The following is a 22,698-nucleotide window of genomic DNA, read 5'->3' on the forward strand; positions in this document are numbered from 1 at the left end:
GGGGGCCGCGGACGCGGGCTCTGGCCCTGCTGCTGACCGGTCTGGCGACCTTGGCCAGGCTGCCTCTCCTCTGTTCTCCTTTCTTCCTCCGTTGGGAGCAGGGACGTTGGTTTCCGGCTCTACGGCCCTGCAGACTGATAACGGGAAAGGCGCGGAGAAACTTCTGCCCGAACGGTCCGCGCCCGCGCCGCTCGGCCCCTTGCTCCAGTGAGGACGGGGACCGGCTCCCGGCTCCATCCGCCGCCGCCTCCCGGGGCCCCCAGGGGGCGCTGTCTCCTGAGAATGGGCGTGGTTGCCAGGATCCGAGTCCCGCCTGTGACCTTGGGCCAGACTGGGTACCACCCTCGCTGTGGAATGCAGGCGTGTTTTGCGCTTGGCGCAGGGCCACGCAGAGGGAAGAGCCCCACGGATACACCAGGGATATAATAGATATCCGACTACCCCTAAACGTTGCCTGACTCTGCTCTGCCACTCTCAGCACAGCAGACATACCTGGTAATTTTTTTTTTGGGTCCAGTCGTGGGGCCTGAACTCTGGGCCTGGGCGCTGTCCCTCAGCTCTTCAGCTCAAGGCGAGCGCTCTACCACTTGAGCCACAGCGCCACTTCCGGCTTTTTTTTCTTTTTCTTTATGTGGTGCTGGAGAATCGAACCCAGGGCCTCAGGCATGCAAGGCAAGCGCTCTACCACTGAGCCACCTTCCCAGCCCCTAATAATTTTTTTTTTTTAAGAACTAGAGAAGCATCAACCTGGAACAACAGAGGAGCAAAGGATTGTCCTTCTCCAACAAGGCTGATCAGAATTTCCCAGACTATCCTGTAGGCTCGCATGCCCCCACCAGGTTGGTTTGAGGATGGGTGGTGTCATATCCTGGGGCCCTGTGTCTCTCTCCCCTCTAAGCTACACTTGTCATTCACTTATTCATAACCACTGAATTTTTGCTTCTGATGGACACTGTGGTGGGGCCAGGGATATACAGACTAACAAAACATGAGCATCTTTTAGAGAGTATCTATAGGGACAAAACATTTTCCCTTAGCACTGCTTATAAATCAATCATTGGGCCCATGGACCTTTAACTATCACTGTCACTACAGTCATATTGGGGGCTCATAGTCCAGCAAGTCCACATCTCAAGGTGTACCTCTGCCACCATTCTGTGCTATCCCTGGTCACTAAACAGCCCAGCCACTCTGACCCTGGGTCTAGTTATCCTATAGAGCCCTGCCAGGGGCTTGCTCCTTCTAATTTCTGGCTATATGCAGCAAGTGCAAGACTGGTTATATCCCTCTTCGGGAGGCCAGGTGGGCTCTTCTACCTACCTATCTGCTGCTGGTTGCCTCTGACCTGAAAATGGTGCAGAGAGGGCTAGTTAGCTCCTCACAGTGTCGACTCAAGGACCAAAAGCATCTCTTGGGAGCTTGTTAGAAATGTGAATCCTTAGCTTTGTTTCAGACTTAACTGAATCACAATCTGCATTTTAATAAGATCTCCAGATGATTCATAAGCACAGAGAAGTGTGGGATGCTGTTCCCAAGGCCTGCTAATGGGAAGGAAGGCCTGCCCCTACCTGAGGAAAATGGAAGGGTGGTCTTCAGAAAAGTACCTACGGCCAAGGAGCTCACTCCCCTCCAGATTCAAGACCATGATTATTCTCTCTTCTGCAGAAGTCCCTGCCCAGGAAAATGTCCCTGTCTCTTCTCAAGAAACTGTCTTGCTGTAATCTAATGGGTCCAGTTATCTGCAGGTGACATCTGCAGACAGGGCAGATGCCTTAATGGGCTCAGCTGCAGGTCCTGTGCCCAACAAAGCATGGATGCTTACTTAACATTTACTGGGTTGCAGTATGCTGTTGACACATCAGCAGTAAATGGCTCAGAGCTGGCTCTTTTGGGTGCCACTACCTCCAGAGAAGTTGCTAGTACTCTGTTCCAGAAGCCTGTGCCTGCTGCAAGGGTGCTATACTTTGACAGTCCTGAGCCCTCTGCACAAAGACAAGGACAGTAATTATATGGTGTCCACGTGGCTGTTCCCTTTTCCCACGTTCTGGGTAGACATCAATAATTGATGACAGCTGACTTTCTGGCATGACCTTCAGTCCTTTCTCAGAACAGCACCCCAGGGAGCCACTATCGATTGATCAGACATGGCATTGTTTGTGATCTTTGCCTTGGGTCTCTCCCAGGAGCTGTCATCTGTAGATCATGCCAGATGAGATGAGGCGGCCAGGCTTGTGCCCAAGGACGCCCATGGCCTTCTCCTACCAAATTGCCTAGAGTAGGTATGTGGCTGTAAGTCTCCTTCCCAGATGTTCCCAGCTGGGTGGGGGAAGTACAGCCCCAGACTTCACGCAGGTCGTTGCCCTAAGGGCTCCTCTCACAAGTTCTCTCCCTAAGCCAAGATCACACCTGCGGCTCACCCAGGTGGACTTCCATGGACTTCCCATATTCACACTCTACATAATTTCACGCAGGCAGACCCATCCACTGTCTCTGCCACGTGTGAATGCCTCTTCCCGAGGTGCATGAGGGTGTCTGAGTATGCCTGACCCCACCTCAGGGTTTTGGTAAATGGAGGGCTGAGGAAATGCCCCTCCATCTGTGAAGACATCTTCTGCCTGGCGTGGGACTTGGCTTAAGCTTGGAGGGTTCTCTCCACACAGCTCACACTGGCCCTGCTCCTCGAGGATCCTGAGATCTCTTCCCCTTTCCCAGCAGTGAGATGTATTTTGCACATGGAATTCCCATGAGCCTCTGAGGCAGGAGAGTTGCCTCCATGCTCTCCAGGAGCCTCTGGCTTGGGCCTTCCCCCTGGGTGCTGGTGAGGCACCCTGCGGCTGCATACTTCCAGCACCGGCCCTGCTCCCTGCCCAGCCCTGTTCCCTGCCCCACTCTCTGCCCCCACCCATAGCTACCTCAACAAGGGAAGACTCATTTCCTGCTGCAGGTTATCAGGTCTACTAGTTAAAAAAAAAAGCTAGTCACAATTGGATGGACCTAGAACAAATCATGTTAAGTGAGATAAGCCAAGCTCAGAGACATAAACAATGTATGTTTTTCCTCTCGTATGTGGAAACTAGATCTAAAATACATGAGGATATGATAAACTATACAGAACTTTAGGCATCCACAGTGAGACCAAATGAGGATACTCTGGAGAAAAACACAAAGGCAAATGCCTACATGCTTCTGATTTACCAAAATGAACTCCAGGAAGTGGAAATGAGAGTTCTCTTTGTGGCTGTTTTTTAATTAAAAACAATTTTTTTTGTTTGGGGGGCTTGAACTCTGGGCCTGAGCACTGTCCTGAGGGACAGAGCTGAGGCTCTTTAGCTCAAGGCTAGTGCTCTACTACTTGAGCTACAGCACCACTTCCAGTTTTCTGGTGGTTTATTGGAAATAAGAGTTTCACAGACTTTCCTGCCCAGGCTGGCTTTGAACTGTGATCTTCAGATCTCAGCCTCCTGAGTAGCTAGGATTACAGGCGTGAGTCACTGGCTCCTGGCACTGTTTTTTCCCTGTTTGGGCCTCATAACACCATCACTAGTTCCTCTCACCAAATAGTTCTGGGGTGGTCCCACTCCCTGAGCAGGCCTGGTTACCTGGGTTTAGGCAAGGAGCCGGAGCTGCTCTCCCTCAGCTATACCCTAAGCTTGGAATCTGCACTGGGTCTTGTGCAGAGAGCGTGGCAAATGTCACTGAACGCTAGGTAGGAGTTTCTGTCTCTTTGTCTTTCCATTTGCAGATGGGAGAACTGCCCCCATGGCCTGAGGGCCCTCAGTGAGTGCGTGGCATGCTGGGACACAGATTCAGCCTGCCTGACATCAAAGTCATGTCCTCTGCCACCATGCTGCACCGATCCTTGAGGAAAAAAAAAACAAACCTCAAAAACCAAAAACCTCATTTGCAAGTTTTCTCCTGGTGTGAACTCAGTGTGATCCCGACTAACATGGTCAGCATCCATCAGCCACTGGCCACAGCCTAAGGCTCAGCAAGACATCCTTTGAAACCCGGACACTGACTGCAGGAAAAGCTGGGGAGCGTGAGGAGGCTGATCAGGCTCCAAGGGGAGCCCAGGCCCTGCAATATTATTTTGCTCTATGGTGAGACATCCCTGGCTGAGCATGCAAACTCGGGTAGGGTCAAGCAGAAGTATGATTTGGATGAACTTTAACATTGGCTTGCTTTCTTTCCACACAATGAAGAACAGCAAAGCTTAAGGAAAATTCAGTATCCCTGGACTCCACTTCCAGACCTGTGCATTTAGGTAGCTGTAGGAGATTCTCCCCACCCCCCAGACCAGCCTCTGAGTGGAGGAGGCTGGACTGAGACCCAGAAAGTCAGGCCAACTGCTTAGGGAACTGCACCTAGTGGTTCCATTCCAGTCTGTTCCCTAGCATAGTGATTGGGCCAGACCTTTTCTTAGAAACACCTCGCTCCTGCTGGCCCTGTCCAAGGTCCTGATATAGGAACTCTGAGGCCCCATCCAACCCACTGTTATTTCTGGTTCCAAGCATTAGGTAAAGGGCCTCTCTGAACCCCCCTCCCCCTCTTCTTTTTTTGGAAACAGCATCTTTAAAGATTCTCACTATATAGCTCACTATATAGCTGGCTTCAAACTGTGTGTCTGGAGTGCTGGGATTATGCGAGTGTACCACTACGCCTGACTAAAAAATGTCAAAATGCCAACACATAGAACAGCCAACACTAAGCCAGGCACCGGTGGCTCATGCCTGTAATCCTAGCTACTCCGGAGGCTGACCTCTGAGGATTGCGGTTCAAAGCCAGCTTTGGCAGGAAAGGCCTTGAGACTCTTATCTCCAATAAACCATGCAGAAAACCAGAAGTGGTGCTGTGGCTCAAGTGGTAGAGCGCTAGCCTTGAGCTGAAGAGCTGAGGGACAGCGCCCAGGCCCAGAGTTCAGTCCCACAACTGGAATAATAATAAAAAAAAGAACAGCCAAAATGATAGCAATGAAGATCAAAATGATCATTATCTTTGTAAGGTGGCGTTGGAAGGAGGTTTCTGGGATGCTGATGTTCTCGGGTTTGACCTGAGTAATAGCTCCAGAGGGGTATGACCTGCAGAAACCCACACACCACAGACTCTGTGCAAATCCTGGGAGTTGTACCTCCACTGGAAACAGGGAATGCAATTGAGGGTCTCTTGCACCTTATCAGATCTGTCCCTGGTGTGTGTGTGTATTTGCCCCCCCCTCCCCCCACACACAGGTGAGGCTTTAGCTGGCAATGCCTAGAGTTGGTGAGGATAAGGTTCCTAGTTCTGTTACAGCAGTCTTTAAGACTCCCATCAGCCAGAAGGCTTTCATTAGGCTGGTTCTGCATCAAGACAGCTTCAGGTTCTCTTGAAGTTGCTTCCTAAACCTTGAAACTTCCCACAGCGCCTTAGAAGGGTGAAGTGCTTCTCCTGAGATGGGGACTGCCACTCCCACCAGAAGTTTTCTCTCCTCTGAGCTTTCACACCACCATGGGAGCTCAGTGAGGCTCCCACCTCCCCAGCCAAGACAAGATGGATCTCCAGTATCCTTCATCTCACCCATCAATTACCCCTTTGTTTTCCCATTTGTTATCCACGTAGAAGGTTTCTACATGTGTTCACTCAAGGCAATACTGGCTAATATTTGTGGTCCAAATAGACATGCATTTGTTGTCTTGTTTTTGCTAGTTCTGGAGCTTTAACTTGGCCTAGGCAGTGCCCCTGAACTTTTGTGTTCAAGGCTAGCATGCTACCATTTAAGCGAGGCAAGCACTCTACCAGTGAGTCACCTTAGAGATAAGTGTTTCACGAACTTTCCTGGCCAGGCTGACTTTGATCTGAAACCTTCAGATCTCAGCCTCCTGAGCAGTTTTGTGGTTCCACTAGCACCCAGTGATTTTTTTTTTTTTTGTGTGTGTGTGTGGTTGGTCGTGGGGCTTGAATTCTAGGCCTGGGCTCTTCAGCTCAAGGCTAGCGTTCTACCACTTGAGCCACAGTGTCACTTCTGGCTTTTTCTGTTTATGTGGTTATGAGGAATCAGACCCAGGGTCTCATGCATGCGAGGCAAACACTACCACTGAGCCACCTTCTCAGCGCAGTAATGTCTTTTTAAGATATCCCAATTTGAGTATTACGTGATGACTCAAAATACCCATTTAAGATACACCTTGATTTTGTACTTTTCTGAAGAAAGTGCTGGGGACTGGCCATACACTTCCTAAGCAAAGGTTCTGCCACTTGAGCTACGTCTTCAACCTTCTTTGCCCCGGCCTGTCTTGAAACTTGATTCTCCCCATCTCTGTTGTCCAAGTAGCTAGATTACAGGCATCAGCAACTATGCCTGTATTATGATAATAGTATTATATGAGATGAACTCCTCTGTGATGTGCTTTATTCACAGTATGATTTGTAAGACCCCTCTCCATGTTTTATGCGGCCACAACTCAGTCTATTATGTGACTATGCTTCACTGTGTCTCATGCCCAGATTTTGTTTGGTAAGGAACACAGCAGTGGTGCCTGCTCTTGTGTCTGGTGAGTGCTAAGACACACACAAGCAGCTCTTGGCCTCCAAATGGGGAGAGAATGGCTGGGTCATGGGGCATGCCCACTGTCACCCTGAGTGAATGTCACAGCATTAGCACAGCCATCTATTAGACGAGATCGGGCGTGCTCAGGGTGGTATGGCCATAGACACACAGCCATCTATTAGATAGATGAGCTTTTGCCATCACCAGCATCTGCCTCCTTTAGCTTCCAGAACAGTGCCTGGACAAAGCAGTGCAGGAAATGACAAAATGCTTGACTGTTTGGCAACTTTGGCTGGCTCTGGGCAGACCCATTCCCATTCTGAGGAAAACCCCTTGAGAACATTGGTGCTAGCTGGCCCCAGGAGCAGCTGAAGCCTCCCACCTGCCAGTTCCGGCAAAGGCCCTGCAGAAACCACGGGCTGTGAACATGCTGAGGTTTGAAGCACTCGGCTTGCCTCAGGGCTCTGGGCCTACAGCAGCAAGTTTGCCTCCTTTAATTCAACTGGGATCCCAGCCTTGAAGGTCCACCAAGAGCCAGACCCATTGAGATAGACACCCACCAAAGGGGAGAACCCGTAGAGAAAAATGAGACCTGGGCTTGGAACCCTGTTTTCTCTTCCTGACTCTCTCTGCCATTAATAAGCTGAGACCTTTGGCAAATCACCTTGCTATATGTGTGTGTTTGCGCGCACGTGCACCAGTCCTGGGGCTTGAGTTCAAGGCCTGAGTGCTGTCCCTGAGTTTTTTGCTCAAGGTCTTCAGTCTACCACTTGAGTCACTGCTTCATTTTCTGGCTCTTTGATTGGAGATGGATTCTCCCAGACTTTGCTGCACAGTCTGGCTTCAAACTGCTAGCCTCAGACCTCAGCTGCTGAGTAGTTAGGATACAGGCAGGAGCCACTAGCGCTCTTTCTTATCTTACTGAGTCTGGACAATGTCAGCTAATCTCGGAACTCTTTATGTATCAGAACTACCTTAGAATCTCCCCAAGTATAGCCTCCAGGCTAGAGGCAGGTATGAAGTGGAACTTAGATAATGCAACATTTACATGACAATGAATTTCAAAAAAGGGCCCCCAAAATATCTGCCCACAATCTTAAAAACTCAACAGAACCTCCCGCCCCCATCCTACCTATTGAGCCACTTTTAATCATGTTTTTGTTCTTCTAGGGGTTACCATCTTATTGCTAAACAACATGCTAGATTTTGTTGTTTAAACAACTTCCAACATTGTCTACTGTCTTTCTGCTACAATAGAGGACACAGTTCCCAAACCCACCCTCACCCCCAGTGGAGTTCTGGCATTGTTTCTTGGCAGCTGTATTTTAATGGGCTCCCCAGATGTTTCTGATGTAGTGGGGCTGAAGCCAAGGCCTCCTGCATGCTAGGCCAGTGCTCTATATCCTCCACCTTGGTTCTTGCTGCTGCTGCTTGGCTCCTACACTTGCTGATCAGCCCTCTTCCCAGCCCCTGGAAGCTGGGTGTGGGAGATGCTGCTGCTCTGGGTATTTATTTTGGGGATACATAGGCCCTTCTCAGACAGTAGAACCTCCTGACCCCCAGCTGCTAATTAGGATAAGCATCTCTCCTCGGAGGACTGCTGGAGCTGACTCTGGTAGACTGTTGCAGCTGTATCTTGATTATAAGAAGCAGGTGTATAATAATCATATAGCAGAACACACAGAAACAAGAATGCATACGTAGAACCTCATGTTGCCACATGGGTGACTCTCACAGACATCAATGAAAGAAGCAAGCACATCAGAATATATACTGTGTGGGCCCATTTGTGCAAATTTTACATCCAGGCAAAACTGATCAACAACAAAAGCACAGCAGAAACACGCACAACCCATAGACTAGGTCAGAACGGGTTAACCTGTGGGTGTTGGTGATTGGGGGAGGGGCTGGCAATAGTCTATCTTTGATGTAGTGTTGTTTGCATGGGTATATCTCACTTAAACTTGAATGTGCCCTTATATGTTGTGCCCTATACATGTGTCTTAGGAATGTCTTATATTGTTTTTGTGCCAATACTGGGGCTTGAACTCAGGGTATGGGCACTGCCCCTTAAGCTTTTTCACTCAAGGCTGGCACTCGACCACTTGAGACATAGCTCTACTTCCAGCCTTAATCTCATGGATTTTCCTGCCTGGGCTGGTTTCAAACTGAGACCCTCAGATCTCAGCCTCCTGAGTAGCTAGGATTATAGACATGAGCTACTGATGCCCAACTGAATGTCAATGTCTTAGACATATTCCCTTAAAAAAGAAAGGAAAAGAAAAGCAGCAAGATCCAGTGGCTCTCCTTCCCTCCCAACCATTCGCGTACACAAGTTTTTCCAGGCATGGGTTAAGGCAGGCACAGAAGCAAGAAAACAGGGCCTGGTGGGAATGAATGGGGAGGGAAGTGCCCTCAGCTACAGCTGAGATCCTGCTGGCCTGATAGATTTCAGAGTTCCAGTGTAGCACCCTGCAGAGCAAAGTGGCCTTGCTGGGTCAAGGAAGTAGCTGGCAATGAGGCCCAAATATGTTCCTTGGGAATGACGACAAGATAGCAGGCGACCAAGACTCATGTACCATCTTCCCCACCTGCTAGCAGCCAAGCTGTCCTGGGGGCGGGGGGAGGGGGAAGGGGGAGGGAGGCTGGTGTATGGGCCCCCAGCCCGCCTCCCCAGGCTGCTGGCCAACCTAGTGTAAATATTATTATACTCCTACGCATCTGAAGGACGTTAATTATTAAAACACATGCCACCCAGGGTAGTGCACTGTAATTAGGTTCAAATTAAATTAGCATCCTCTTGTAATTAGGACATCAATAACCACTCTTGAGGCTCCAGCTCCCCAGCCCCTCCCTATCACTTCCCAACATGGGCTCATGTAAGAAAAGGGGTCCATTGACTCTCTCCCCAGGACGTGGAAATAATCAAACCAATAAGTAAAGCGAAGCATCCATGTGAGGCTCACTTCCCCTGCTTGCCTTTCTGACTGGTCCTGCATGTAGCAGAGAGGAGGAAGGTGAAGGTCACTAGGGTAGGCAGAATCTCAGGCTCCAGCACCTCCCCAATAGCTGTCCCAAACCAGAAGCTCTGCTGCACTGGGCCTTGGACTCCGGAGAACTCCCAAAGCCTGCCAGAGACAAGCAATGCTTTCCTGTCAGTTAAGTCCTGACTTCTCTCTCTCCCCTGTGAAGTCATCTTAGCCACCCAGACCAGGGGCTTAGCCCCTGGGAATCCTAGGGCACTGCCCACGGCTGTGTTTCACACATGCATGGCATCTGCTGCCACTTCACCTGATCCACATACTCACTGTGAGCCTAGAACCGGCCTTGGCATTCACTGGGCCCAATACTGTTTGGTGTTTTCTGGGTCTTACTCTCTCTGAAGTGGAGATACGGCAGGATGGATGATTTTGTTCAACTAGAATGGTGGATGGGGAAGCAGAATGGGGAAGAAGAGCAAGTTCTGTAACTCAAAGGAAGGGTTGGGGAGAAGCCCAGGTGGCCATTTGTGCTACAAAGGGCTGCCAATGTTGATGCTAATAAGACCAGCCAGGCTAACGTGCATGTACCATGAGACTATCTTTTAGTTCTGCACCCTCCCATGTGGCTTGCCTTACCCGGGTTCCAGGACAAACCTAAAGAACTCAACAGATGTGATCAAGAAAGCAGCACCAAGCTGGGCCCACGCCAGACATGCAGCAGCAATACCTGGTGACTGCGCTGACCTTTGCTTCAACCAGCCTTGGAAAAGAAAGGAAATAAGAAGTGGGAAGGCTCAGGCATAATTTCAACTGGAAAACTAAGGAGGGTTTATCCTTGGGCACAGATGTAACCAAGGCAACTGTTACAAGAGGGAGATGATTTCAGACCCTTCTACAAAAGAGTAGGCTGGCATCTTGCCCCTCTGCCAATTGTGCTCGCTGTGAATTCACTGCATTCTACTGCTTGGTCTTACTGGAAACACCTGGGAGGTAGAGAAATGCATGAGATGGGCAAGCTCTTCTCCATGGACCAAAATACAATGAGGTCATGGTAAGAGTGTGCTTGTGTGCTGCGAGCAGGCCAGCTCCTCCAGGAGTGGGGATGGAGAGATCCACAAGAGCCACCATCACGTTCCTGCTCACTTGGTGGGCCCTCCAAAGCCCGCAGTCATGGGGAATGCAGTTCACTGGGCCCTGAAGGGTCAGACGCAAGCAGCACAAGCACGTGTCCTGAGCAGCACTGAGGGGCTGCAGGCAGAACCAAGAGCTCAGGAGAGGCTCGTGTTCCTCCTCACTGTCCTTCCTGGGTCTTCTCACGCTTACCTTTCCTTCAAATGGGGCACCCTGAGTCCAAGAGGCACACACCTTTGCCTAAAGACAGGCATCCTAGGTAGACACCCATGTGAACCCTGGTCAGAACCATTGGAGTGTTTGGGCAGGACCTTTGGTTTTGGAGGGAGAATTGGCCAGGCTAATCTGCACTGGCACTCCTACTGCAAGACTAAATAAGGCAGCTTGGAGTATCTCCCTGGATCAGAATGTTTGGGTAGAACAGACTGTCAGGAAGATGTGCCACCACATTTTACCAGGAGGGCCATGTGGATGAGGGGGAGAGGAGCAAAGGGCTCGTCTGTTTTTGGTGCCAGTACTGGGGCTTGAACTCAGGGTCTTGTGCTCTTGCTTTTTCACTCAACTGATGCTCTGCCACTTGATGAACCACAGTTCTAAATGGAGATGAGTTATCATCATCTTTTTTGACCAATTTGGCTTCAAATTGTGATCCTTCCATCTCAACCTCCGAGTAGCTAGGATTACAGGCATGAGCCACGGGTGCTCGGCTTAAGAGCTCTGTAGATGAACTCCTTCTCATCCCTCATCTCCCCTCTATTTTCTCCTCTGGGCGTTTCTAGCATGTGTGGCAGGCTTTTTGCTGGGCACAATATGGCTAGGAGTGTCTTCCTGTTCCTTCAAAGGCTTCAAGTAGCTCTGGGCCAGCCCAGTCTTGAGGTCTTTGGGAGACAACTTGTTAGACAGAACAGAGCTAGGAGCTAGCATGGAGTACACCAGTCTGCCTCCGTAGGGGCCTGCATCCCTCCTAGTCTGGGCCGGCAGTTTAGCATTACTCTCTAGGTAAGATAAGGGGCACTGTGCTTATCCTACTGTGAGCCAGCCACAGCAGGATTGGGACCTCACCTAACAATTTCCTCATGTGAAATCCTTTGGGCTCCGGCAGGGCCGTCCTACAGCCAGCCCAGCAACCCCTGCTGGCTTCAGCCTGGGCTCTTCTGGCCCAGTGCTCTGAATCTGAGGTCTTTGAAGTGCTCAGGTCTCCTCCAGGCCTGGGATGCAGAGACCCCAGGCTCTTGGCTTCAGTGTGACAGCAAGGGCTGCAGACAGCAGGTACTACTTTATTTGGGCCTCAAAAGCTTTAAATACAGAATAGGCTGGAGGGCAGATGTGGACACGCTGGCATCTGAGAATGGACTGTCAGAGAAATCACATAATCAACAACTGGACAGAGCTGGGGAAGGGCAGTCTAGGTAAGAGGTGGTGCCACCAGGCAGCTGGCCGTGAGTGTCAGGATCACTCCCTTCACTAGGACAGTCTCTCATGGTTTTTCCTGATTTGAGGACAATTAAAAAAAACAAAGCAAAACCCCACAATCCCCCAAGTAAAAATACAAAATCATCTGGGAGAGCTTGTGGATGGCAGTGCCGTCATCCAAGAGGATGAGGATGATGACCTGCCCCCAGCCCCGCTGCCACCCTACAGAGTGTTTCCATACACTGAAGCAAAGCTGGACTCGATCTATGCCCCCTGCCTCCAACTGGGTCTGGAGCTGAAAGCTCCCCCCCCAGCAGGGAAAGAGGTTCTGGCGTGAGCAGTGCTGGGGGCCAGGCATGGTTCTTCTTAGCGGCTGTAGCCAAACTCATCAGCATCATCGGCTCGGAAGTCTCCATAGCGCCACAGGTTCAGCTGTGAAAGGACACAGAACACAGCTCTTCAGAGACATGGAAACCGATGGAACCCACTGACCCCACAAGGCCAAGCCTGTAAACTCAGCACCTGACTGAGTCCCTGTAGTGAGAACTCACCCTGGCGCTCTTGGCTGACTCCTGGGCATTCAGGTATTCCGTGATCTGAGGGATACAAGACAGGGAGTGGTCAAGCTGGGGTGGGGCTTTCAACTGAACAGCCAGCCCAATGACCCTGCGCATGACTCTCCAGGAGCCCAGCTCCTGGAGTTTTCTGGAATTTTCATTTCATTCTAGGCTGTTCTATGTGCCTTGACTTTTGTTCCCATCATGCACACTGGTTACCTATCCCATCTCTCCAAGCTTTTGATAAAGTATCACCTTAATACAGCATTAAATGACCCCATTTATACTCCAACCCCCCTTCTTTGTGCTGGTACTGTGGGGGTTGAACCTAGCCCGGGTACTGTCACTTGTTTTTTTTCAGTCAATACTGTCAAACCAGCACTTGAGTCACAGCTCTACTTCTGGCTTTTTGATGGTTAATTGGAGATAAATGTCTCTCAGATTTCTTTTGCTTTGGCTGGCTTTGAACTGTGATCCTCAGATCTTAGCCTCCTGAGTAGGTAGCTAAGATTATAGATGTGAGCCACTGGTGCCTACCCCCGCCCCCCAACTCTTGATCTTTTCCATTGTGCTTATCATCTCCTAACATTCTATTTAATTTATTCATAATTTAATATTCTTGGATATAAGATCCATGGACACCCAGAGCTGGATACTGTCCATCTCTTCTCACTGATGCATGGTAGGCAGTCAGTAACTGTTTGCTGAGAGAACTCTTGATGTGTGTTTTTGCCTCAGGGACTGGAGCAAAGGAACTTGAGAAACAGCCAAGAAACATCTACAGAGACCTTCTATGGGGATCTGAAGATCTGAGTAAAACAACAAAGTCTCAAGAGTAGGGTTGCGAGGGGCGGTGACATACTTTTCTTGAGACACAGTAGCATTTCATACTAGTGTCTCCTCCTAAATGAGCCGCAGATTTGGCCACCAACATCACTGGTCCACAAACCACCAAATGTGGTACTGGGGCAAAAAAGTAAAGCAGAGCTGGACAAAGCAGAGCAGTGGGCTGAATGGAGAGGAACTGGGTTCTATCTGCTGCTCTCTTGCCAGTGCCAGCCTTGGGAAGGGGTCACTTGGGAGGTCCCAAGCCTTCTCTTTGGAAGGTTTATAGAGTCTCCTCATCTGGCAGGATCTGCATGATGGTGTCTGAGTATGCCTGACCCCACCCCAGGGTTTTGGTAAATGGAGGGCTGAGGAAATGCCCCTCTGTCTGTGACGACATCTTCTGCAGGTCGTGGGACTTGGCGTAAGCCTGGAGGGTTCTCTCCACACAGCACACACTGGCCCTGCTGTACACACAGTGCTTGTGGAGCCCAGGGAAGGTCTAGGACATGTACAGGGCTGAGTCAGGGGGCCGCTAAGCAACCTATTGGTCAATAAGTGAATAGAGCTAGGCGGGCCCCAAGTATTGCCTCCTCTGGCTGTGGTCAACCTCAGGAAGTAGCAAGCAGCTGGACCACCCTCATTTCCTGAGTAGGAAGCCCTGCTCCAAGGTGGACTTCACTCTCTTATCAATGGTGGCTCCCAGTTAGCTGGTCCTGGGAAGTTCTGGCTGACAGTACCCTGCACACTAGGACTTGGCACTATATGCTAGAGAAAGGAAGTGAATGGGAGAGATGGCCGGGCGGGCTTTGACGCTCTCCATACCAGGCTTGGCAGTGCTCCCTAGCTGTCACCCAGGGCACATGCGAAGGGAAACTTTCCGCTCTAGTTTGCAGCTGCATTCTTAGTCAAACCCATAGCCAATTAATTTGGGCTTTAATTAGATGTTAAAACCCCAACAATCTCAAATCCATTATCTTTCCTCAGCAGGACAGGAGGCTGGTGTACTCCTGGCTCCTGCACAGGCTCTGGGTGTAGTCTCCAGTCTCCTGTTGTGATGGTTCTGGGGAAGGGGAGACACTAGGGACATGCCCCCACAGGAGTGGGGGTCCCTGCCCACATCACTTACCACTTTCTGGAACTGTTTCTCCTTGCGCACTTCCACCATGACCAGCCCCTCCTTCACCAGCCCCAGCCCCACATCGCCCTTGGAATCAGCAAACTGCAGGGTGACGTGGGGGCAGCTGGCGCTCAGGTGCTCCACGTTGAGCAGGCACTGAGTGTTCTGGATGTCCCGGACTACGCTGTCCACGGCATCTGTGCGAGCGTCCTCCTAAGCAGGGAGATAGCCAGGTCAGTAAGAGCTGGACAAAGCCCACACAGCAGCTACTTGGGCCCTAAGGCCTGTCCGTGGACCTCAAAGGACTCCCATCTCCCAGCCTAGATCCCTGTGTGTGTGCTATTCTTCTCTCTGGCACATCTGCCTTGTGTCTTGAAGGAAAAGTGGCTTCTCTGCCCCAAACTAACCCTGCATTTGTTGCCCGGGCCCCTCTCAACTCTTACCTTCGGGTCCTGCTCCAGCTCCGTGGCCTCATCACATCCCTATCTGTCTTTGCTGCCATCTTGGGCTCTCATCATCATCATGTTACCCCTTCATCACAGACATCCTTTCAGCCCAATCTGTGATGCTGACCCTCTGGCATATTTCACGAAACGTGGGAAAAAGCCAATGGTGCTAATTCCACCTTCCTACTCACTTCTAGTATACTGCCTCTGGTCAGGCTGCTCGGATTTGTTCCCTGAGCACCAGGCACCTCCCTGAAATACAACTTCAGCTGGCCACAGAAAACTGGATCTCCCCTTCTAGAAACCAGTGGCAAGCTAGGACCCAGAGCTTAGGTCCTGCCTTCCTACTGTGTATTCTTCCCCTGGCTTCCTGCTTGCTCTCAGGCCATGAGAATACCACACTTTCAAACCTCTCTCTTTCCACACCGTTCATTCTCACTGTACACTCCCATAGATTTAACATTCAAATTGATAATCCTATGTAGCTACCGTAAGTTCCCACAGTCCAAGCTGCTTCTCTTTTCCTTGGGTGGGAAATCTAGCGCCACCTTAAATCTCTTCTCTCCCCTTCCTGACCCCATGTTGCCTGTGTCTAGAATCTCACTCGGATGGACCTGATGTGGCTGTCATTTTCTCTAGACTGGATTGTTAGGATCATCTCCCAACCATTCCTTCAGTCTCCCCCCTCTATAATGCCACTGGAAGTAACTAAAAAGTAGATCTGAGCATATCATGCTTTGGTTCATAATGCTACCACTTCCCCTCCTGCCTGCCAGGGCAGACAAGACCACAATACCTAGGCCCTAACTTACCTCTCCTTTCTCATCTCCTTCCACTGTCTGCAAGCCCCTTAGGATCCAGCTACAGCGGCTGAATCTCTGCTCCAACACAACCTCCTGGCTCACAGCAGGTTTGTTTCTCAAGAATTATTAAAAATGCTCTCATGTCACCTTGTCTGTGGAGCCTCCTCAATTTCCAGTTATGGTTAATCTCGCCCATGTCCTGAGACCTATCAGCAACAGACGACTCATCAGTCCCCATCTTTTCCTGCCAGCCTATGAGGGCTGCATCACTGGCTGCATGTCAATGGTCTGTCTGTTTTAGAAAGAGGTCGATGTGCAGACTCACATCTTGGGGCACCTGGATGAAGGCGAAGGCATACTCTGTGGCTTGAGCTGGCAGCACGCGAGTGCTGAAGGCAGGTGGCAGGGTACCCAGGCGGGTAGATGGCAGGATCTCTCTCTGCAGAAGAAATATGAGGCCAAGAGCATGACATACTTGATGCCCTCTTGCTCTCAAGGACAACCCTCAGGCCAGGCCCCTGGGAATTCCACTGCTCGCCCCATGACTCGGTTCCGCTCTTCCCCAAGCACAGGCTTTCCCAGCTGCAGAAGCCTGGGAGGACAGGGATGAAGGCAGCGGGGGGTGGGGAGCCGTGACTCAGTCTGGGCCCTGTGCTGGCACACCTGGTGGCTCCTATTCAAATAATCAGGATGGCACTGAACTTTGTTCAGGACAGGGAACACACGACTGGGCTTGTGCATGATTTCTGGCCCAGGCAGGTAGGGTCACTCCAGCCTGGCACGACCTGGTTCACTGTGTGTGACAAGCTGGGAGCCTGGTCCATCGCTGTGATTAGACTCTCATCCCTCGTTCTTGAAGAGAGATGGAAGGAATGAAGATGGCCATAGCCGTACCACAGGTAGTGCGCCTCACCTGCCTGCTGCCTTATCTACAGATGTCCCCAGAGGTTGTCAACAGATTCCCAGGCCCAGCCTATCAGCCTTTCTACCAAGGGTGTTGTTCACTGGGTCACTTGGCTGTGCTTTTCCAGCCACCTACGTTTGGGGATGTGCTGGGATCCAAAGGAGGAAAAACACTAAGGTCAGGATAAGCACCAGGAGATATAGGGTGTCAAAGCCTTGGGCCCATTCTTCAAGTTGTTAGGCTGAGGAGGAAGTGTGGCTATGGCTGACATTCATCCTTAGGGCTTACGTGTGGGACCTGTTGGTGCTCCTAGGCCTCTGGCCATAGACACCTGTACTGCCTGGTCCCTCAGATATAAACAGCAGAGACACTCAAAATGCACCAGTCTGTCAGTGAGCTGAGGGACCTGTGGGAGTTACATGGATTTGACTGACGGGTTCCTACTTGATGGTCCCTTCCCTTGCCTGCTCCTCCACCTCTGGTCCCCGACACTCACATTGCCATAGTCGATGTAGAAGACGTGCACTTTAGCAGGAGACTCCACTTTCTCGACTCGGGCACGGTACCTGCAATGGCATCACGGGCAGAGCTCAAGGGATGGCCCTGAGGAATGTGGTCTCTAAGCAGGTGCCCACAACCTTCCCCTCCTGGGGTCTCTGGGTATCTGTCACAGAGGACATATCTTGGACTTTATGGAGGCCCAGCTCAGGGCACTGTGGCCACCATCTAATGGAGTCAGAGGAGAGCTAGAGGCAGAGGAGGGAGAGGGGAGCATGTGGAGCAGATTAATGTGTCCTTGGGGCATAAAGCAACAAGACTAATGACTAGATTGATGTCTGCTGTTTAAACCCAGCACACTAAACAGCAGCTGTAATTAGCCAGCAGATCTGTCTGGGAGGCCGCAACAGGGAACATATCCAAGTCACTTCGTCACCCTGGGAAGGCCATGGGGCCTACCCTGGGTAGATCATACACAAATGGCCTTTTATGGGCCCGTGAGTGCTTCTGTTGCTGTCCCAGACAGCAGGGGTGGAGGGTCAGATGGCTGGTCTGTGCTTGCTGTGAACTGTACCCCTCTCCCTCCCATGACATCCTTCTTCCTATGAGGGGTGAGAGCTATGTCGGACAGTCCCAGGCAGCCAGCCTGCCAGCACTCCCACCACGGAGTTCCCCAGGGCAAAGGGAGGAATACCACTTTATCATCTGACCTCGAGGCTGGCTGGCAAGAGGCGTGTGGGGCAAAGTGCAGGCCCCAGATGGGTGGTGAGGAGGGACATATGGCCGAGACTATTACTAACATCACAGCAGAAAGCAGACACTAAAGCAAGTTTCTGAAATCTAGCTGTGGCTTTGCAAACCCAGGCCCCAGGATAGTCCTGCTCACCATTCTCCGTCTACAAATTTGGCAATGCAGAACTCTCCCCGGCGGGGAGCATAGGAGCCCTCCACAGGGGGGTGGCTGGAGATGTCATTGCGCATGTTCTCCATCAGCTTCTCCAGCTGAGTGCCTGTGGGAGGAAGAGGGAGGTAAGACCAGGGGGCTTCATTCTCGGATGGTGGGGAATGGAGCAAGGAATGACATTCTGGAGGACACCAGAGCCCTGATTGTTTCATTGCCCCCCCGCCATGTTGTGAAGTCCTCTGTGGTCTCCACTCAAAAAACTTCATGTTGTCCATATGTAAAAGTGTGACTGGTGATACTTCCAACCTTCCAACCTACTGGCCAAGACTACAGGGGCCTTTGGGAAGGTGCCTGAGCCTTGAGCCTTGACTGAGGAGGCAGGCAGAAATGGAACAAGGCCCAAGTCAAGTAGCCTCCTTCAGGGTGAGAGCCGGACAGTGTGGACACCAGCATGTGAGTAGCGAGGCTACTCTGCCCAACGTTTCCTGGAGCAAAAGTAGAGATAAAGGAAGGATCTCGTACAACCTTGGACAGGAAAGGAATTCAGAGCCATGGAGAAACATGGAGAGTTCTGGGAGCCAGGATCTGAACTCCAGTGTACTCAATCAGAGTCACTGTGATGCTCATCACTCTGTGAGATCCACGCTGCATGGAAAGCAGAACTTTCAGTGCTGTCAGGCTAGACTACTCCCTCCTCCCCACCTCCCATTTTTATGACCCACCTTTTCCCCCAGATAGCTAGAATGATGGGTACATGCCACTGCGACCAGCTATTGGTTGAGAAGGGGTGTCATAAGTGTATATCTGGGCTGCCTCAAAATACAATCTTCCATATCTCAGCCTCTCAAGTAGCTAGGATAGTAAGACCATTGATGCCCAACACATAATGCTTCTTTTCAAGAAATCCCTGTTGCTAGTCTGCTGGGGTCAGTTTTCTTCCCTAGCTCCTTCCTGCTGCGTGCTCTGCTAGGCATCAAGTTCCCAGTGGCTTCAGCTGAGAAACCCTGTCTCAGGCTTTATGGCCCTCTGACCCTGATTCCAGCTCAGGTTCAGACCTTTTTTGCTCCCTTTTCTATCAGAGGTGGACAGGACTGTGAATGTGTGGTCTAAGTGTGTGACTCCCCTTTCTCTTCAGGGCTGAAGGCCATGCTAGAACAGGTGTGGAACACGTGTTATTGTTGTCACGCTTGCCACCAGTGGCCCTGTAAGTCCCTTGTCTGTGCTTTTGTTTCTGACACTACACTATGAGCTCCAGGGCACAGACTATACTCACTTGTTTCTATTTATTCACACAAGACCTAGTAGAATCCCTAGTGCATGGAGGGTGCTTAATAATTCAACTGCACTGCAAATGATCTCTGCATATGTACACATGTCCATTCCTAGGCTTCGGCCTGGCCAGGGCCCCAGCTTCTACCTGAACCAGGGTTCTGAATAGGAGAAACTCTTAGGCAGCAGCCGTCCTTCCATACCCAGTGGTGAGCACTCAGGGCCCAGCGATGGAGTGTTCCTTGCCCATAATTGTACTCCAGAGACTACGAAGCCTCTACATTGACAGGTTGTCTTATACTTGGTCTAGTCTTCTTTTGTGGCTTACTTGGCCCTCAGGCAATAAAATCAGTCCTGTACTTCCTGCCAAGAGCCTCTGGGTGGTCCTTAGCCAATGTCTAGATGGTCATATTCACCCAAGGTCAGTATTTTGGTTTAGCTGATGTGAAGGGTTAGAGGAGGTCCCCCAGGAGGAGGCAACAGACCCTGGAGTTCATTTTCATGGATGTTCTGGAGCCACCCAAGGGCAGCAGGATCCCGGCCCCACAAACCAGGTAGCCTGCCCAAGGTGCCTTATCCCTTTTCTTCTGCCATTCTAAGCACATGTGGTTTGCCCTGGTTTTCTTTCTCTCTTCAGTGTCCTGGCTTGACAGGGCAGCCAGGTGAGGCCCTATGATAAGGCAGTCACAGGAACCCTCAAATTTTGCTCTTTGGGGATTTGGGGGTTAGCTACGGTGGGTCTTGCCTATGTGGAGCTTGCATGGATTTTTTGTACTCTGGGTAGTAGCTACTTAATGCTCCTCTTCTCCCAAGTTCTCTGAGAACCATTCATTCAATTTTTTTTTCTCTTATTATTAGCTTACATTAGTTACACAGAGGGGGATTTTATAGTTAAATTTCCACACATTTACAATAGATTCCAAAAACAAACAAACAAAACTCACCCCTCTATCACTGTCCTTTCCCCTTTCTCTCTGAGGGCCAATCAGATTGGCTTTTCTGCTCTTACAACCCAGATGTGGGGGTAGGCAGCATCATGGGTTCATTTCCAAGGCAAATGCTGGGACAGCTTTCACCAGGACTGTGGATGACCTTAGAAGAACTGAATCCCAAAGGCTCATCAATTCCATCTCCACCCTCCCCTGCTTTTTCCTTTCCCAAGCAGAGCCAGCCCAGGGCAAGGAACGGGCAAGTTTTCCTTGGTGAAATGACATTGCCACAAAGGCAGCTGCCTCGGAAATATCATTAGAGAGGAAGTGGCCAAGACAAGGCCGTTGGCAATCTGGAGTGGACCTGGGGTGGGGGCAGACAGGCTGGGCAGGGCTATATCCCACCTTCCAAGTGGCTGCCCCCTCAAGCGCCAACATCTGCAGCCCCTCTGCCTGGATTTAACTCCCTGGACTCAGAGTGGGCTCTGAGACTTTTATCCTCTGTTCTCAACTCAATTGTTTTCTTGCCCAGGGTGGCATGAAGAGGAGGGAAGTGGAGGAGTGAAGGTGGAGGTGGGGAGCTGGGCCCACTGCTGTCAGGAAAAGTCTTTGCTCCCTGCAAAGCCCAAAGCCTGTGCCTTAGGGACCCTGGCCAGTCACCGCTATCAGAGACAGGCGGAGAGGGCCCTTCACAAGGACTGCTAGGGGATAACTTTCCCATGAGCTTGCCAGTTGCCATGGAAACTGGTCACTACTCTGGCTGTGGTAATCTCTGGAGAAGAAGAAACCCAGGCAGAAGCCAGCCCAGGCTCCCATCCCTCTTGATGCACTCCCCCCCTGCAACTGGTATAAGGGAGGCTGAGCTGCCCCAGCCAGTGTTTCCTGACCCTACATAGGCAATTTGTTCCTGGCCTCCTGACAGACTACCAGAGCCACAAATCCTCAGACCCGGACCAGCCTGGGGTGTCTAGGAGCAAAGCCATTACCTAAGAGTCTCAGCACTGCCCAGACGAATCTTATCTCACCCATCCTCAGAGAACCCACTCAGGCCTGCTGCAGACCTGGGTACACTCCAGGGTTAACTTAAAAGTTGCTGAGATGACCCTGACGTCCAGGGGGCAGAAACAGTATGAGCCCTGGGGAGGACCCTGGAGCCCCAGGCTGGGCCCCTCCCTTCGGCTGGAGTCCGCCCAGTGGGTCAGGCTGGGAGCTGGCAGCCAGCAGTGCCCGGGCACTCACCAGTCTCCACATCCTGCACGTAGAAGTGCAGGTCGTCAGTGATCTCGGTCACAAACACTGGCTTGTAGCTGGCTGATCGCTCCTTCTCCTCGAGCACAGGCATCACCTCCTCCACGGGCTGCTCCTCATAGTGGGCCCAGACCTGCAGGTGGGGCAGCAGAGGGCAGGGCAGACACGAAGTGCGGTACCAGTGGATACCTGGAAAGGGGCTGTGGGCAAATGGAGCCACTTGGGGAGTGGGGATTCGTGTAGGAGCTACTGGGCCGAGCCCCTGGAAATGGAGGAAGGCCCCCTGAAGCTCTGCTGGATCCAGTGTTTCTCAGAGTGTGACGTACATCAGAAGCAACTAGGAACTGATTGCAGGCTCTGGGTCCCACCCCAGATCTACCAAATAAGAAAAAAAGCAGGCTCCGAGGTGATCTTCACGTACATTGGAGGACCCCTCAAAATAGGATTCCATGTCCCCACCTCTTGTCACTGTGCAGGGTCACGCAAATCCTAGGTATGCAAGCCAGTCTGGGCTCCTCATACTCCTCAGCACCTGCCACGGCTCCATCCCTCTCACCTCCAGCAGGCTGCTCTGACCTGGCCCTCTCCACCCTTCCCTCTCTCTTCCTTCCCCAAGCCCTGAGCTGTCAGGGCTGCAGTGGCGCAGAAGCTGATTCAACGTGACAGCGCGTCAAGTCCAATCCTGCGGCCAGGAGATTATCCAAGTAGTGAAGTCTGTCAGAGCAGGGGAAGAGGTAGCTTTCCAGCTGAGCAGCAGGAAGCGGGTGGGAAGTGTGGGGACTGGACCACACATGGGGTCCAGCAGACACACACAAAGCCCAGGGTTGGTCTAAGTATCTAGAAACTTATGTTTGTCAGGTACCACACTGCATGTCCTCCAAATACCAAATCACTTAATCAGCACAGCCCTTTGAGTGGCTATGATGTTATCACTATTTTACCAATGGGAACCGGGTACACAGGACACAGGCTTGCAGTCAGGAGTGGTAGAACTACATCCTAGAGGAAACAGGCAGCACTGAACAGTGGGAAAAGCTTAGATGTAGCCATGTACATTCGATCCAGCCATGTACATTCTCTGGGTCTCCTTTCTTCCCTTGTAAACTTACCCAGCATTGGATTAGGTAGCCACCAGCTGGGTGACTCC

At 51.2% G+C, this 22,698-nt stretch overlaps 1 protein-coding gene across 1 annotated transcript in view; it reads right to left on the minus strand.

Moving 5' to 3' along the window:
• Positions 1 to 11,879: 11,879 nt before the first annotated feature.
• Positions 11,880 to 22,698, minus strand: part of Snd1 (staphylococcal nuclease and tudor domain containing 1) — a 446,430-nt gene continuing 435,611 nt past the window's right edge. Inside the window, exons 18-24 of the mRNA XM_013020007.1 lie at positions 21,543 to 21,684; positions 18,088 to 18,211; positions 17,200 to 17,269; positions 16,125 to 16,238; positions 14,560 to 14,763; positions 12,600 to 12,644; positions 11,880 to 12,480 (exon numbers count right to left, since the gene is read on the minus strand). Coding sequence (XP_012875461.1) covers positions 12,415 to 12,480; positions 12,600 to 12,644; positions 14,560 to 14,763; positions 16,125 to 16,238; positions 17,200 to 17,269; positions 18,088 to 18,211; positions 21,543 to 21,684 — 765 coding nt within the window. The 3' untranslated portion in view covers positions 11,880 to 12,414. The remainder of the gene's footprint in view (positions 12,481 to 12,599; positions 12,645 to 14,559; positions 14,764 to 16,124; positions 16,239 to 17,199; positions 17,270 to 18,087; positions 18,212 to 21,542; positions 21,685 to 22,698) is intronic.

Source organism: Dipodomys ordii, unplaced genomic scaffold (genome assembly GCF_000151885.1).
Source record: "Dipodomys ordii isolate 6190 unplaced genomic scaffold, Dord_2.0 Scaffold48, whole genome shotgun sequence".
NCBI classification, from domain to species: Eukaryota; Metazoa; Chordata; class Mammalia; order Rodentia; family Heteromyidae; genus Dipodomys; species Dipodomys ordii.